General features: G+C 49.2%; 2 protein-coding genes and 1 pseudogene across 2 annotated transcripts; 2 read left to right on the top strand and 1 right to left on the bottom strand.

The window, feature by feature from the left end:
• Positions 1-2,992: 2,992 nt before the first annotated feature.
• Positions 2,993-4,325, top strand: LOC147981669 (uncharacterized; annotated as a pseudogene).
• A 3,789-nt stretch (positions 4,326-8,114) lies between these two features.
• LOC147981668 (uncharacterized) lies at positions 8,115-9,440 on the top strand. Its single transcript, XM_087516039.1, has one exon. The coding sequence runs from the start codon at positions 8,115-8,117 to the stop codon at positions 9,438-9,440; it is 1,326 nt and encodes a 441-aa protein (XP_087372165.1).
• Positions 9,441-11,266: 1,826 nt separating this feature from the next.
• GPDHC1 (6-phosphogluconate dehydrogenase family protein) lies at positions 11,267-16,072 on the bottom strand. The gene is made up of 6 exons (XM_048710072.2): positions 15,804-16,072; positions 14,853-15,670; positions 13,569-13,790; positions 12,749-12,996; positions 12,357-12,496; positions 11,267-11,663 (listed from the first exon to the last, which is right to left on the bottom strand). The coding sequence occupies exons 2-6, from the start codon at positions 15,487-15,489 to the stop codon at positions 11,540-11,542; spliced, it is 1,371 nt and encodes a 456-aa protein (XP_048566029.2). The 5' UTR covers positions 15,490-15,670; positions 15,804-16,072; the 3' UTR covers positions 11,267-11,539.
• Positions 16,073-16,701: the final 629 nt, after the last annotated feature.

Genomic DNA, 16,701 nt, shown 5'->3' with positions numbered 1-16,701 from the left:
CTATTAGGCATCATACGGTGTAAATGTTAGTAGATTGGTACCATTAGAAGGTTTATTAGGTCTAAAGTTGTGCAATAGTTTGATCGATACGTGCTTGAAGTTGGATAAATGTGTCTTGATTGCACGCTTTGTTCATCCACTTTTAACGATTACAAGGATGAACACTGCACATCACATACTCGTCTGATCAGCTTTCTTTTGGAACGAAAAAGTAGCAAAGCGTGGTTGCAGAAAATTTAATCGGAAAAGAAAAAGATCCTAACAGAAAGCTCATGCAAAAAGTTGAAGTGCATGCATGCACAAACGGCAACGCCAAATGGTAAATCAACACCTGGGAAAGGTGCAGTTTTTCTATTCACAAGAAAATAAAATAAATATTTTTTGCGAGGAAAAATAAACTTCACTCTATTAGATTAATCTGTTGATAAGTTATGTCAAATATGTCCAGTCTGAGCAGCTATAAATAAAATCATACAGAAATCTGCACTCATGTGATGTACACACACACTAAGCCATTGTTTGTGACGAGCGGACGCCCACACGTGCATCTGCATCTTGTTTAAAACTCTTGTTTATTGTCCAAGAAGCAACAATTTATTGACTCGATCATATAACATGACAGTAGTCGAACGACCCCATATTCTATTATGCTCTACCTTAACGTAATATTACGCCATGGGAACTGATCAGCAGAGATTACACTTGTAAGAGAGTTTTTCTGGAAGAAACTTCCACTTTATTCATTATTTGTCATATAATGACTGTGTAGAGAACACCAGAAGTAATAAAAATTATAAGCAGAAGAGAGTTTGGCCCCGGGGCCCAGATCTAATGGTGGTTGTGGCAGTCATTGGGTGCCGGGGGTTGGCAGGTATTGAGCAGGCGATGATGGTCACGGTCTGAACGTTATTGACACGGGCGAGAGGAGGTGGCACTATATTGGGCTAGGTCCTCGATTCCGGTTGTGGCCGGGGTAGACAAAGGCTCTCCGACCCTCTAGGGGGTTAGATATGATGATGTCGGTGCGGAATATATGTTGGAGGGACCAGTGGTAGGAGGGTGCCGATGTTGTTGGTGTTGGGCAGATGTGATCCAAGTTCTCAATCTCATGTTGGCAAGTTTGGCGCTTGCGTCCGAAGCCAGGTTAGCTAGTGTGATCCTTCTGGGATTAGCTTGCTCCCATACGACACCCTCCCTCTCTTTTTGGGGTGTTGTCGGATGGCAACCAGATGAATAAGGCTCTAGGTGTGCGCCTTGCTTGGTTAGGATGATGGAATTGCTACACCTTCCTCGCCCCATCAAGCCTTCATGATCTTTGAAGCTGAGTTCCTTCTCTTCTAGGGCGTGGTGTTGCTATGGTGCTAGTGTTTGCGTTCTTGTGTGTTGTTGTGGGTTTGTGTGCTCAATCTAGCATTGTAAATGTTTCTTCTTCTTCATCAATTAAATGCAACGTCGTTGCATTTCTAAAAAATATGTTGCCCGACCATGGGGAAAAGGTGCCCAGGGGGTGCCTAGTGTTGGGATCACACGGTTTGGTGTAGATTTCTTCAATATATAAGAGCATCTCCAACAGATGTACAAAACTTTCGCGTCTAAAATAGTTTTAGCGCATCACTGTAGCACTTTTAGCATGCCGGATCCAACATTGCTTTACCAGATGCCAAAAAACTCGCGCCCAAAAAAACATGCAGTGTAAATTGTGAAGCGCGGCAATCCGGTGCCTCAAATTTACAGCATGTGATAGCATTTTTCCGCGCGTGCCCAACCTTTTTTGCGTGTGCACTATTTTACAGTTTCTGCTCTATCCGGCGCCCAAAAAACCCTACTTTTAGCGTGCGGAGCAGTTTTTGGTCGCCTGTTGAAGATGCTCTAAACACCTACATTCGGTTTGTTGCAATCACATGGGGTTACATTGCCCGATGAGTCGGAAGGTCTGCGGCAGATATTGTGCTCATGCCACCAAATACTTCTCATGTTATCTATTCTTCTTGTCATTGGAAACATTGATTTACATGTTGCAGCATATATGTTCCAACGATTCCTCTTGGGGACTTAATCTCTCTCTCTCTCTCTCTAGTGCCACGCTGTCAAATTAACACAAAGTGATTCCGTTTAAACCGTATGGAGGATATGGTAGAATCTATCTCCCTCTCTCTGCGGTGCTGTGCTGTCAAATTAACAGCAAGTGAATCCCGGGCCGTTTAAACCGCGCGGCAGTCTCTCTCTTTCTATCTCTATATCTCTCTCTCTGCCGCTGCGCTGTCAAATTAATTAACAGCAGGTGAATCCCGTTTTAACCGCGCGCGAGTCTCCTCTCCCTCTCCTTCCGTCTAACAAACTCCATCGATGAACTTTCCCTACCTGCCGCCATCGTCTCCCAAGCGGACTCCCGCCCCCTTCCCTCCCGCCACGATCGTCCACCACTCGCAGCCGCGCACGCCACGGAACCCTATCAATCTCTACCACGTCTCGGCTTTGCACTGCGCCTTGCCGCCGCAGATCGATCGGATCCATCTACCTCTCTTCCTCTCCATATAAGGGCATGTACAATGGTGCTATCTTAGGAGTGCCACGTAGGATAAATGATGAAGTGGAGGAGAGAGAACTCGTAAGAAAAGGCTTGTCTTCTCTTATTTAAGATAAGACAAGAGATGATCTCTTAGCACAATTTGTCTCACCAAGTTTTAAGGAATTGCTAGTTATTGAAGATAAGGCTAAGATATAACCCATTGTAGACATATTTTTTTTGTCATCTCTAAATTACATGCAAGACTTAAGATAAGACCGTCTTGTCAACCATTGTACATGCCCTAAGGCACTCCTACCCACCCACAAGCAAAGCGCCGCGTAGCCAAGCCAAAGCCCCCCACAAGGCCACAACACAAACAAAGCCCTAAGTCTCGAGCGTGCGTAGCGTAGCGAGCGATACCAAACCCTAGCCTCTCTCTCTTGACTTCACTGCTGATCGATCAACCCATCTGGTTTCCCTTCCATGGCCGGCTCCACCGACGACCGCCTGGAGCAGTCGGGGCGCCGGCGCCGCGAGGAGGGCGAGGTCGCCTCCGGCTACTACACAGGCTCCGACACCGATACCGACACCGACGACGAGGACGCGCGCTACTACCTGCACCCAGTGCGCCTCCACGACCACCGCCAGGAGGTGAAGGTCACAGTCGCGCGGCCCGGCCCCGGCCCAGGCCCTGTCCTGGAGGATGTGATCGTCGGCCGCGCCAGCGCCGGGTCAAGATCGACTACCCGGGCTTCGTCCCCCACGTCCTCTCTCGGCTCCGACGGGACCATCAGCGACGCCGACGCCGGCGGCCATGCTGCTGCCGCCACCGCGTTATTCCCGGCCTGTCCCGTCTGCCACAGGCAGTTCCACAGCTCCAAGGCCGTGCATGGGCACATGAGGGTCCACGCGCAGGCGCAGCCCAAGGAGGAGCAGAAGGTGTCTCCAGAGGTCAGCGCCGTTGACGAGGTGGGCGGCTCCGTGTCCGTGTCAATGGCCATTGATGTCGTTGAGGAGACCAAGGTCTCGGACGACCCGATGCCAGTGGAGGTGGTGACCAGCGGTCAGGTCGCCCCCGGCAGCGGCAGCAGCAGCAGCGCCAGCATGGAGCCCAGTCGTCAGCGTGCCGCTGATCTTTCCATGGCCATCGTCGTGGCAGAGGCAGCACCGCCCGCCGCTGCACCCAAGAAGGTTGACATCGCCCCCCGGCGTCCCCGTGCCCGCTCCGGTCGCACCAGCACCAGACCCAGCCGCCGTCTACCTCCATCAATCCGCGGCACAGCAGCATGTAGCCGTCGCTCCACCGCAGGCCTTCCACGGGCCGCTGCACCAGGACCCGGGCGCCCCGCGTGGATTCTCGTGCAAGGAGTGCAACCGGTGGTTCGAGACGCACCAGGGGCTGGGTGGACACGCCGCCGGCCACAAGAACCGGGGGATCGCAGCGGCGGCGGCGGCAGCCATAGCAGCAGGGGTCGACCCGATTGCAGCGAGCGGGCCTAGGCCGGAGAAGCTCCACACCTGCAAGGTCTGCGGCGAAGTGTACGCCAGCGGCGTCCGGCTAGGGGGGCACATGAGAAAGCACTACACGGGCAAGCCCATCGTGCCGAGGAAGCGGGCGCGCCTCCTCTTACCCCCGGACGTCATCGGGCTCGTGATCCCCGGGCCGGCGCCTGCCATGGAAGCGCCCGTTGTGGCGCCGCCGGTGCAGCACCCGCAGGCGCCGGTGGTGCCGGCGGGCTGCTTCAGGCTGTTCGGCGTGAACATCTTGCAGGAGGCGAAGAAAGAGGAGGAAGCCCCCGTCGACGAGAAGCAGTGATCGATGATACAGCAAGCATGCAGATTGATATCGAGCATGAGAGTATTCTGATGTGCTACGATCGTGATATTAACACTACTCCTATTAGGCATCATACGTGTGTCAATGTTAGAAGGTTTAGGTCAGAAACCTCCCAGGAGGAGGGGAACTTTTGGTTCCTGGGTACATATGTACCCTATATGCATAAAAAAATTAGTAATTCAACAAAAAGTCAAAAATTTCTAAAAATATTTTTGATAAAAACTTGACCCTTCATTGTACTAGTGAGAAAAGTGACAAAAACATAAAATTCCTCTTTGACTTCTTTTCAAAAAAGACAAATTTCCGGTCAAAATAGCGTGAATGGTGACCTATAGTAGCAAATAATTTTTGTCTTTTTCGCTGTGAAGTCAACATACTTTTCTTTTTTTTGAAAATGTGTATACTAGTGCGCAAGTAAGTCAACTTTATTCTATAAACAGTTTCTTAACTATTTTGATTTTTTGTTTAACTATTAAAAATAAATCTCCATATAGGGTACATATGTACCCAGGAACCATTGGGTATTTCCCCCTAGGAGAAGTCTTAAGTTATGCAATAGTTTGATCGATACGTGCTTGAATTTGGATAAATGTGTCTTGATTGCACGCTTTGTTCATCGACTTTTAACGATTACAAGGATGACACACTGCACATCAGTCGTCTTGATCAGCTTTTTTTTGGAACAAAACATGCGCAAAGCACGGTGGCAGATAATTTAATCGGAAAAAATCCTAACAGAAGCACACGCAAAAAAGTGGAAGTGCATGCATGCACAAACGGCAACGCCAAATGCTAAATCAACACCTGGAAAAGGCGCAGTTTTCTTATTCACAAGAAAAATAAAATAAACTTCACTCTATTAGATTAATCTGTTGATAAGTTATGTCAAATATGTCCAGTCTGAGCAGCTATAAATAAAATCTTACAGAAATCTGCACTCACGTGATGTACACTGTACACACACTATAGCTATGCCGTTGTACCACACAAACAGAGTGACGAGCGTGTGCGCCCATTGACACGTGCACCAGCATGCATGTTACTCCAAGAGAAGTATTAGCTACACAATGACACAACCGTAGCACTTGTGCTACATCAGTCTTGGACGAATTTCTTATTGCAGCCATAAATTGTCAGAGATTTTTTATTTTTTTCTCATTATATACAAGTTTAGACCAGACGGCGGTGCAGGAAAAAAAATAACAATCAGAGGATTATGGGTCGCCGAATCTCACTACCATTTCATGCCATTTTTCACCGCAAAAAAAATGTATCTCATTTCGTCAAAAACAAATAATTTAGCACCGAAGATTAAAAGCACAAAAAAAAATCTGCATCTTGTTTAAAACTCGTGTTTATTGTCCAAGAAGCAACAATTCATTGACTCGATCAGTACTACCTTATACGTAATCTTATCCCATGGGAACTGATCAGCTTTATTTACTCAACCACATACAGAGATTACAGTTGTAAGAGAGGGTTTTTTTGGAGAAAGGTTTCTTTGGGAAAAAGTTCCACTTTGTTCATCATCTTTTTTTTAGGGGGACTTTATTCATCATCTGTCATGGCTGTATAGAGAACACCAGAAGTAACAAAATTATAACCAGAAGAGGGTTTGAGCCCCGGGGCCTAGATCTAATGGTGGTTGTGACGGTCATTGGGTGCAGGGGGTTGGCAAGTGTTGGGCATGGGATGATGGTCATGGTCTGAACGTTATTGACTCAGGCGAGAGGAGGTGGTACTATATTGGGCTAGGCCCTTTATTCCGGTGTGGTAGACAAAGGTTATGCCCGAGGGCATTAGCTTCTTTCTTGAAGGCGTTGTCAAGGTGGAATGCTCTTTTCTTCGTCTGAGATGGCAACTCTGGGGGAAACCTCCGACCCTCTAGGGGGTCAGAGATGATGATGTCAGTGCAGAGCTCCTCTTGGGGCATCATCTTTTGAGTGCTACCAGTTGAAGGGACCAGTGGTCGGAGGTGGCTGGTGTTGTTGGTGTTGGGAAGATGCGATCCGAGTTCTCAATCTCATGTTGGCAAGTCTGGCGTTTGCTTCTGAAGCCGGGTTAGCTAGTCTGATCCTTCTCGGATTAGCCCGCTCCCATACAACACTCCTTCCTCTCTTTTGGGGGTGTTGTCGGATGGCAACCAGATGAATAAAGCTCAAGGCGTCCGCCTTGCTTGGTTAGAGGATGATGGAATCGCAAGACCTCCCTCGCCTCGTCGAGCCTTTCTCATCTTTGAAGTTGAGTTCCTTCTCTTCTAGGGTCTGGTGTCGCTGTGGTGCTAGCGTGATGTTCTTGTATGTTGTTGTGGGTTTGTGTGCTCAGCCTAGCATTTGTAATGTGTCTTCTTCTTCATCAATTAAATGCAACATAGTTGCTTTTCTAAAAATAATGTTGCCCGGCCTTGGGGAAAAGGTGCCCAGGGGTGCCTAGTGTCGGGATTGGCATAGATTCCTTCGATATATAAACACCTACATTCGGTTTGTTGCAATCACACGGGGTTACATGCCCCGATAAGTCCGAAGGTCTGTGGCAGATATTACCCTCATGCCACCAAATATATTTCATGTCATATCTATTTTTGCTAATTATTCTTCATGTCATTGGAAACATTGATTCACATGTCGCAGCATATATGTTGCAACGATTCCTCACGGTGACTTTGTTGTGACGAGTGGAGATTTCTTACTTTTCCTTGCACGAAAAATAATGCTAGTGCGTTGATTTATTTGGAATGCTTCGAAGTTTTTGGTGCGCGCTTTTTTTCCGTTCGTGAGATTTTTTTTGAACTTATGTGAGATTTTTTTGGTATGTGCTATAACGGGAGACAAAAAAATGCAAATTAAATGCACCGTACCGTTCTAGCTAGACTCCTCTTTCTCTTTGCTCTCTCTCTCTCTCTCTCTCTCTCTCTCTCTCTCTCTCTCTATATATATATATATATATATATATATATATATATATATATATATATATATATATACTCTCTATACCGGCCCGTTTAACTTTCCTTTGCCTCCACTTGGAGATGGGGGAACACCTAAAAGAAAACTTGGAGATGGGGGATATATCTTCGTGGCCACGAAATGTCGATCGGAGATCCGCCCAAGATTTGCTTGCATATTCGACTACTACTACCAATCATCTCCATATCTCTCTAGTGCCACGCTGTCAAATTAACAGAAAGTGATTCCGTTTAAACCGTATGGAGGGTATGGTAGAATCTATCTCCCTCTCTCTGCGGCGCTGTGTGCTGTCAAATTAACAGCAAGTGAATCCCGGGCCGTTTAAACCGCGCGGCAGTAACTTCAAAAAAAAAAAAACCGCGCGGCATGCAGTCTCTCTCTTTCTCTCTCTGCAGCAGGTGAATCCCGTTTAAACCGCGCGCGAGTCTCCTCTGTCTCTCCCTCTCCTTCCGCCTAACAAACTCAATCGATCCCTGCCGCCATCGATCGTCTCCCAAGCGGACTCCCGCCCCCTTCCCTCCCGCCGCGATCGTCCACCACTCGTAGCCGCGCGCGCCACGGAACCCTACCCCGTCTCGGCATTGCACTGCGCCTTGCCGCCGCAGATCCATCGGATCCATCTACCCCTTCCTCTCCGTATAAGGGAGCCCACTCCTTCTCCCCACCCACAAGCAAAGCCCCCCACAACACAAGCAAAGCCCTAACTCTCGAGCGTAGCGTAGCGACGCCAAACCCTAGCTTCCCTCGTTCTCTCTCCCTCACTGCTGATCGATCGATCGATCAACCGATCTGGTTTCCTTCCATGGTCGGCTCCGCTGATGATGATCGCCTAGGCCAGTCGGGGCGCCGGCGCCGCGAGATCGAGGAGGGCGAGGTCGTCGACTCCGGCTACTACACCGGCTCCGACACCGACACCGACGACGAGGACGCGCGCTACTACCTCCACCCACTGCCCCTCCACGACCACCGCGACCGCCAGCGGATGGTCACCGTCGCGCGGCCCGGCCCTGTCCCTGTCGTGGAGGACGTGCACGTGGTCGGCGGCAGCGGCAGCGCCGGGTCAAGATCAAGAACAAGAAGATCAAGATCAAAATCGACGACTACCCGCGCTTCGTCCCCCACATCTTCGCTCGGCTCCGACGGGACCATCAGCGACGCCGCCGCCGGCGATGCTGCTGGTGCCACCGCGTTATTCCCCGCCTGTCCCGTCTGCCACAGGCAGTTCCACAACTCGAAGGCCGTGCATGGCCACATGAGGGTCCACGCGCAGGCGGTCAGCGCCGTGGACGACCCCGTTTCCGTGTCCATGGCCTATGTCGTCGCGGAGCCCAAGACCCCAGACGACCCGATGACCGTCGAGCTGGCGAGCAGCAGCAGCGCCACCGTGGAAGCCAGTCAGAGTGCTGCTGGTCTTTCCATGGCCATCGTGGTGGCAGAGGCAGCAGCACCCGCCGCTGCACCCAAGCAAGTCGACATCGCCCTGACGCCTCCTGCACAGAAGCAAGATCCAGTTCCACGGCCGGCCGTACCAGCACCAGAGCCAGCCGCCTTCTACCTCCACCCGCCCGCCCCCGCACAGCAGCATGTCGCCGCCGTCTCACCACAGGCCTTCCACTGGCCACCGCACATCATCCAGCGCAAGGACCCGGCCACCCGGCATGGATTCTCGTGCAAGGAGTGCAACCAGTGGTTCGAGACGCACCAGGGGCTGGGCGGACACGTCGCCGGCCACAAGAACCGGAGGATCGCGGCGGCCGCCGCGGCAGCCATAGCAGCGGGGGTCGACCCCATGGAGCACGCCGCGGGTGGGCCTAGGCCGGAGAGGCTCCACCCCTGCAAGGTCTGCGGCGAGGTTTACACCAGCGGCGTCCGGCTAGGTGGCCACATGAGAAAGCACTACAATGGCAAGCCCATCGTGCCGAGGAAGCGGACGCGCCTCCTCCTTCCCCCGGACGCCATGGGGCTCGCGATCCCCAGGTCGGCGCCTGCCATGGAAGTGCCCGTTGTGGCGGCGCAGCTCCCGCAGGCGCCGGTAGTGCCGGCGGGCTGCCTGAGGCTCTTCGGCGTGACCATCATGCAGCAGGCGAAGGAGGAGGAGCTCCAGCCCCACGTCGACGACAAGCAGTGATCGACGATGATACGACAGTACCACACGCAGTTTGATATCGAGTATATATATGAGAGTATTTTGATGTGCTTCTATCGAGTTACGGTACACTACTAGTCATGATAATTATAAATTTTACGAGATTGCTACCATTAGAAGATGATTAGGTCAGAAACATCTCAGGAGAAGTCCAAAGTTGTATACTAGTTTGATCGATACGTTTTTTTTAACAGATCAATACGTGCTTGAATTTGGATTCTTTGTTCATCAAAGTTTTAAGCATTAGAGCATCTCCAACAGGCGCCGAACGCGGCGCGCGCAAAAAACAGCTTTAGCGCGCGCCCATCGCCTGGTTTGGCGCGGCGCGCAACGACCGCTCCAGCAGCCGCGCTAAAATGTAGCGGGCTCATTCTACAAACTAGAAATGTAGGCATTGGAAGCATAAAAAAAACTAGATAAATTGCATAGATTTTAAACGATACAAAGGTATTTTACATCGGAAACATAGATTGCATAATAATAAAAACGACAAACGATAAAAAACGAGATAGATTGCATAAAAAAACTACTCTAAATCGCTATCATCATCACCATTATCATCCTCGGCGGTGTCGTCCGAGGTATCTAGCCAGATGTCCAGCCACCGATCATCGTCCGGCGTGAAGAACGACTACCCACCTGGTGCAACGAGATCGGGCGGCCTCGCGCGCCGTCCCGTAGGTGCCGAGGCCGAGCCGGAGATCGCCGGAGCGTATCTCCGAGTAGTAGCCGCTGTTGGGGCGCAGGCGGACGCCGCGGTAGCCGGACGCTCCTCGGCGGCGCGGCGGCATGGCGGCGCGTCAGTGGCGGGGCGCTGGAGCTGTGGAGGCGCGTCGGTGGCAGAGAGGAAGAGGAAGAGGAGAAGAGGAGGTGTGGTAGCACTTTATAGGCGCGCCAGAAGCGGTGCGCAAAAAATGGCGCGCGAGCTGGCGCCTTTTCGCGCGCGCGCAAACGGTTCCCGCGCGCGAGTTTCCCGCCGCCGCCGGAGTGCGGCAAAACGCCCCGCGCGCGCTAAAAGCTGGGTTTATCGCGCGCGCGCGTCGTTTGGCGCGGCCGTTGGAGATGCTCTTAAGAAAGCAAGGCCTAAACGTTTTAGGGCGCCACACCGCACACCACATACACCCACGCTCATCTTGATCAATCAGTTTTTTTTCTTGAACGAAAAAGGCGCAAAGTGCGGTTGCAGAAAATTTAATTCGGAAAAGATCCTAACAAAAGCTCACGCAGAAAGTGGAAGTGCATGCATGCACAAAGGTACAATTTTTTTATTCAAGAAAAAAATAAACTTCACTTTATATTGGATTAATTAATCTGTTGATAAGTTATATGTCGAAAATGTCCAGTCGTCTGAGCAGCTATAAATAAACTGTTAGACAAATATGCACTCATGTGATGTACAAACACACACACAATTGTACCCCACAAACAGAGTGAGGAGCATGCGTGCCGCGTGCGCCCCTTGACACGTGCAGCAGCATGCATGTTACTGCAACAGAAGTTTTAGCTACTCTCCCCGATCCAAACTAATGGTCGCAGCTTTAGTACAACTTCATATTGGAGGCAGTAAATCAGTCTTGTTAGAATTCCTGCTTGGAGTCAACCATACCACTTGTGCAACATCTCTTGTTAGAATTCCTGCTTGGAGTGAATGAATGCTCAAATATTTTGCATCTTTTCTCACTACAGAAGTTCAGACCCAGACGACGGTCCAGGAAAAAAAAAACTAATACTTAGAGGAACACGGGTCGCCGAATCTCACAACTATTTGCATCTCATTTCGTCGAAAACAAATAATTTAGCAGCAAGGGTTAAAAACACACAAATAACCTGTGTCTCGTTCACGCCACATGTTTATTGCCCAAGTAGCAACATATTATTGACTCGATCATTACTCTCTTGTACAACCTGACAGTCCAACGACCCCACAAACTATGGCCGCTGGGGCCTGGGATCCAAACACACAAGCCAGCAGAAACCCAGAGACGCCTTTGCTCAATCGATAATGATGTGAAGCATGACAGGGTTGGAGCTAATCCAAGCCTTTTGTTTACATTCTAATCATGTACACGGGGCTACCGAGGTCACGGCTTCCCAAGGAGAGACGGGCGGTAGAATGTGTGGCTCTGCGCCATCTCGATCCTCTCACGGGGGTCGTTCATGGTTTCGTCCCTCAGGGCTTGGAGGATGTCTCCCACTGGGAGCTCCCTGCAGATTCCAAACAGAAGAGTAGCGTAAGACAGAATCCTGATTCCGATCAGTTGGCAGAAAGGCTCCTTGGCAAAAGCTGATGGTTGATCATGTATTGATACTGTTCATTGTGATGGTTTCACAAATTTGCTCATGGAAAATCAGAGTAAAATGTAATACTCCCTCCGATCCATATTAATTGACGCTAACTTAATACTCCCTCTATAAACAAATATAAGAGCGTTTAGATCACTACTTTAGTGATCTAAACGCTCTTATATTTCTTTACGGAGGGAGTACAACTGTAGTACAAAGTTGTACTAAGTCAGCATCAATTAATTTGGATCGGAGGGAGTAGCAAAACAGAGTATATTTGGCTGTAAGCAAAGGGAAAAAGCATGGCCTCGAATGGGCAAACAACTTTTGATTTGATTTACAGTGTACTTCCTGCAAGTATGCATCGTTGACTCTATCTTGATAAACTGCTGGACCTACACTGAGTTCATGTATCAATGTGTTATTGTCTTGTTAGCAGTTAACGGTATTTCTAGTTATGCTGGCAAGTGACAACTAGAAGCGGCAATGAATTGGACAAGCAAGAAGGGGCATAATTTGCAGTTGAACTATGTTTCAAGCTGTCAAAGCACTCTGTGCATAGTCAAAGTAAGCAGAACAAGCCATATGGAGAATGGTAATAGAGATATCACAGACCTTTTTATCAGAATTCTATAAAGCCTCTTCAGAATTGGGCACAGTTCAGCAGGAGCAACTTGCTTGTTTTCCTCTGGGTGTAGCACACTTAAGCTGGGTTGACTGAGCAGCTCATAAAATGCACCAACAGCAGAAATACCCTGTCCAATGAAATACACAGAGCTTATACTCAGTTAGTGCATGCCATGCAAAACGCTAAAGCGAACCAACAACTCCCAAGCAAAATGGGAACCATTATAGATGACAGGGATTATCAAAATAACTACATAGCAAGAATATCCAGAGGGTTTAATATCTTTTCTAGGTTTTACTTTTCGATATTATTATTCAGACAAGCTCAGCAATCAGAGAAACTTCTGGAAGAAAAGAAAAGAACACTGCTATGACATAACCTGAATCATCCCCTTTCCCTTGATACTGTCACCCATATCGAGCCTGAGTTCTCCCTTCGCTAGCATTTGCCCGTACCATGCATTGCGACCTTTCAGGAGAGTGACGTAAGTATCAGCCAACAGAGGGCCAGCAAGTTTCTCTGGCTGTTCTGTCAGTAGATGGGTAATGAATATCATCTCCGACGTGCAGTGAGCAAAATAAACTGATTTGCTTGTTGCACTCTCGTTTGTTAAAGCTGCCACCATTCCTGAAACAGAGAACAGAAGGTTCTGCTTGAACTGGAAACATAGCACATGGTAGCAAATACCTTGCCACGAAAGAAAGCAAAAACTTCCTTTAAGGCAAGAAAAGGCAAATAACTAAACATCAGTGGGTATCCTAGAATAATAGTGAGACAAGTGTTTAAATTGCCATGGAGCTTCTCAGCTTAGATGTTCTTTCTGTACAATATCAGGACATATACTTTTTGACAATAATGAAACGAGGTTGCTTCCTGTGATTTCAAAAGCTAGCCTGTTCAGATTCAGACACTACTGACACAACAGATCACGTTGATCATTAAACAGACCAAGCAAACTCACACCTATCTATGCCTTCTTTAATAATTGAGTAACATATAAGGTAGGAACCGTAAAAGCCAAAATTAACAAATACTCCCTCCGTCCTAAAATAAGTGTCTCAACTTTGTACTAGCTCTAGTATAAATTTGTACTAAGTTCAAGACACTTATTTTGGAACGGAGGGAGTATAATGACAATACATTAATTTCCTTATTTGGGTGAGCAAAATTTTAATATTTGAAGAAAAAAAGACGCTTACCAGCACCAATAGCATATACGTTCTTCAGTCCGCCCATAACCTCATGAGTGACAATGTCACTGTTATCCCAAACAATGAAATGTGGTTGCCTCAAAAACTTAGCGAGAGGTTTCCTCCACTTGGTGGATCCGCAGATTCGAGCATTTGCATATTCTTTGTTATAAATTTCTGAGGCGATGTTTGGGCCTCCAAGATAGAGTATATTCTCAGTTGGAACGCCAGCTGCAATTCATTTTAAAATATCAGATTTCGAGTAATTTAGATATATAAGGCAAGTAATGAACTCAGGCAATAAAATTTAATTATGTGAGACAGATGGGTACTTGTCAACATTAAAACATCTGTCGGCCAGGTCACAAGATGTGGATCACGTCATTATCATGGCGTATAGTGCTTTGGCGTTAGCTCTTCAAATCGAACAGGGTACATGATGTGATCGAGTATAAGAAATGGTAGGTGATGTATACCCAAGAGGTCACTATGCTAACTGCCATAATTAAGTATATGAGTCCAACAGTGCATGTCAAGATCAAAACGTCTTTCGACGAAATCAGAACATATAGCATACGCTATGAAATCACTCTTTGTAGCATACTCATGCTTAACATGAAAACTCACTCCAAATCCTAGATGTACAGTTTACGCTACTTTTGTATAAAATCAAGTTGGACATCAAATCCATCTCAGGTGAGTAACAAAAAGATAAGATCTGACATAATAAATCAGCAGAAAAATGCAACAGGAAAAGTCAACATCTGTTTTCATGCAAGCAAACTTCAAATGCAATAGGTTGATTTGATTGAGTAAACTGAAGGTTGGTGCATATCTACAAAGTGTCAAAGTCACTATGCTAAGTGCAATAATTATGCAGGTCATGGCAACAGAAAAGTACTAAATGTGTATTTGTTTTTTCCAACTGTAAATTGACAAATAATCAGACCAAAAGACTACAGCAGAATCTCATGTGCGGAAATTATGGCCATGAACTGCAGACAAAAATGTCAAACATTGCACAATACATTATCAAGCCGTAAGCTTGATTTTCCTTTGATCAGAAGTATTCCTTCATAAAGCTTTCACTCAAAAGTTGTTCTCCAGAAAGTTCTCTATTTTTCCCTCTCATCAAACAGTGAGTTGCAATCACCGCAGAAGAAAATAACTAATGCAAACACATTACTCTCTAACCAAATCAATTTCTCTCCCTCATGGATACCAAATGATTGCACGCTTCGATATAGATGAGAATACATGTGACGACAAAGACAGAGCAAGATAAATGCTTACCTGCGGAGCTGATCATTTGTGTAGGCGTGATGATACGAGGAATTGGGTCCAAGGAGGCTTCTATCCCCTTTGCAAGGGAAATGATGACCGGAACGCTGATCCGCTCCTTCCAATACTTGCTGAGCTCCTCAAACACCTCCCTCGTCTCAGTGGATGGCAGGCCATTCACCACAATGTCAGCATCCCAGACAGCTTCCTGCAGGTTGGTGACCACCTTCAACGGGCAGAGGGGCGTGTCGACCATGTTCAAGCAGAACCCATCCCTCAGAATCTCGTCGGCATACAGGGTCCGGTCACCCAGCCGCGCCTCGACGTACTTGAGGTAGGCGCAGCGGCGGATGAGGCGCCTCAGCACGTCCTCCCGTGAGTTGATCACGTCGAACAGATGCTCGGCGGTGGACCGGTCCACCGCCCGCCCCGGCCGACGCCACACCCGTATCTGCACCTTCTCCCTGAAGTGGCCGTAGGCGTCCTGCAGGAGAGCTGCAAAGACGCTTCCCCAGGCGCCGGCGCCGATGCTGACGATCTTGAGCAGGTCGCCGTCGGACTTGCCGAGCAGCCGGCGCAGCTCGTCCAGCCGATCCTCGGTGCCGTTCGCGCCGTTCGCCGATCCATTGACGTGCACGCTCCCAACCATCTCTGATCTCTGCCTTGCAACCCGATCCAGAGAACCAAAAAGGCCTGAAAGGTGTGTGCTCTGGTCGGCAATGGATCGAACACCTTAAGCGCAGGCCCGAGGTCGCGAGATCGCTCACCAACCTCGAACCTAACACTGCAATCCCCCGAAAAAGGTACAGGAGCTGGTCATCCACCGCCACCTACACTCATAGAAAGTGGAACGGTAATCAAACAGAAGCGGGACACCGGACCCCCGGCGCAAGAATAAGTAAGCGGATGCGGATCGAGGCGAGCAGAGCAGGCCGGACGGGAGGCGTTTATGGCTGCACCCACCTCCAGCTCGAGGAACCCCGGGGCGGAGCTGGCCGGGCGGGAGGCAGCCGGCGCCGCGGTGAGGTGGCGGGACGGACGGATGGATAAGTGATGAAGTGGAGGTGGGGTGGGGTGGATGGAGGGAAGCTTGGGTTGGCTGGCGTTTTAGTAGACGGGGGAGGTGGGTGGCGGCATTGATGGGGGAGATGGGTGCCGCAGCCAACCATGCAGTGGCCGCCATTAATGAGTGGGGGAGGCGGGGCGCAACGGTGTCGCCGCTGCTTCCCGAGCTGCCCGTGCTCCTCTGTCCCGAGGGAGACGACGACTGAGTGTTCGTACAGAAAAAAAAAGATCAACTCCGGTAAACGGCACGTACAACTAAACTAATCATGGGCCGGGCCGCCCGGCCAGACGACCCGGCCCGAGCCTGGCCCAATAATACCAGGCAAGGCTGGGTCAGGCTTGCCGTTTGGGCTGGGTTAAGGCGCTGTTTTGCAGGTCCAAAAGTGCATTCAGTCTGGGCTTCACTTTCTCAATATTTTGCGCCGGATCGTTGGGCTTTGGGGCAGTCAAAAAACATTGTTTCGGCCGGGTTTTGGGCTTGTTTTCAGGCTGGGCTATGGCTTGAGAAAAGGGTCATTACTAGACTTCGAATCAGGCCCGGGCTTGTAGTCTAGGTGTTCGGGCTTCTTCAAGCCTGGCGCGTAAAGGGAACTATGAAGCATCTTCGGGCCATCGAAACCTCACGGGTGCTGCAACGTAGCATCGTCGGCCGATGGAACCTCACGGGTGCTGCAATGGAGCATCGTCGGCCGACGGAACCTCACGAATGCTGCAACGGAGCATCGTATGGCACCGGAACCTCACGGGTGCTGCAACAGAGCATCATCAGCCAACGGAACCTCACAGGTCCTGCAAC

This window comes from Triticum urartu, chromosome 3A, assembly GCF_056163025.1.
Source record: "Triticum urartu cultivar PI428250 chromosome 3A, HENAU_Tu73, whole genome shotgun sequence".
In the NCBI taxonomy this organism is placed as follows: Eukaryota; Viridiplantae; Streptophyta; class Magnoliopsida; order Poales; family Poaceae; genus Triticum; species Triticum urartu.
Note: the sequence above shows the minus strand (reverse complement) of the source record. Positions and strands in the feature narration are given on the sequence as shown.

What these genes read in the sequence shown, in the direction of transcription:
- LOC147981668 (XM_087516039.1), top strand. Translation starts at nt 8,115, where the DNA reads ATGGTCGGCTCCGCTGATGATGATCGCCTAGGCCAGTCGGGGCGCCGG.
- GPDHC1 (XM_048710072.2), bottom strand. Translation starts at nt 15,489, where the DNA reads ATGGTTGGGAGCGTGCACGTCAATGGATCGGCGAACGGCGCGAACGGC. An exon ending in ACAAATGATCAGCTCCGCAG is followed by an intron (nt 13,791 to 14,852) that starts GTAAGCATTTAT and finishes AATGAATTGCAG; the next exon opens with CTGGCGTTCCAACTGAGAAT. An exon ending in TATAGAATTCTGATAAAAAG is followed by an intron (nt 11,664 to 12,356) that starts GTCTGTGATATC and finishes TGGAATCTGCAG; the next exon opens with GGAGCTCCCAGTGGGAGACA.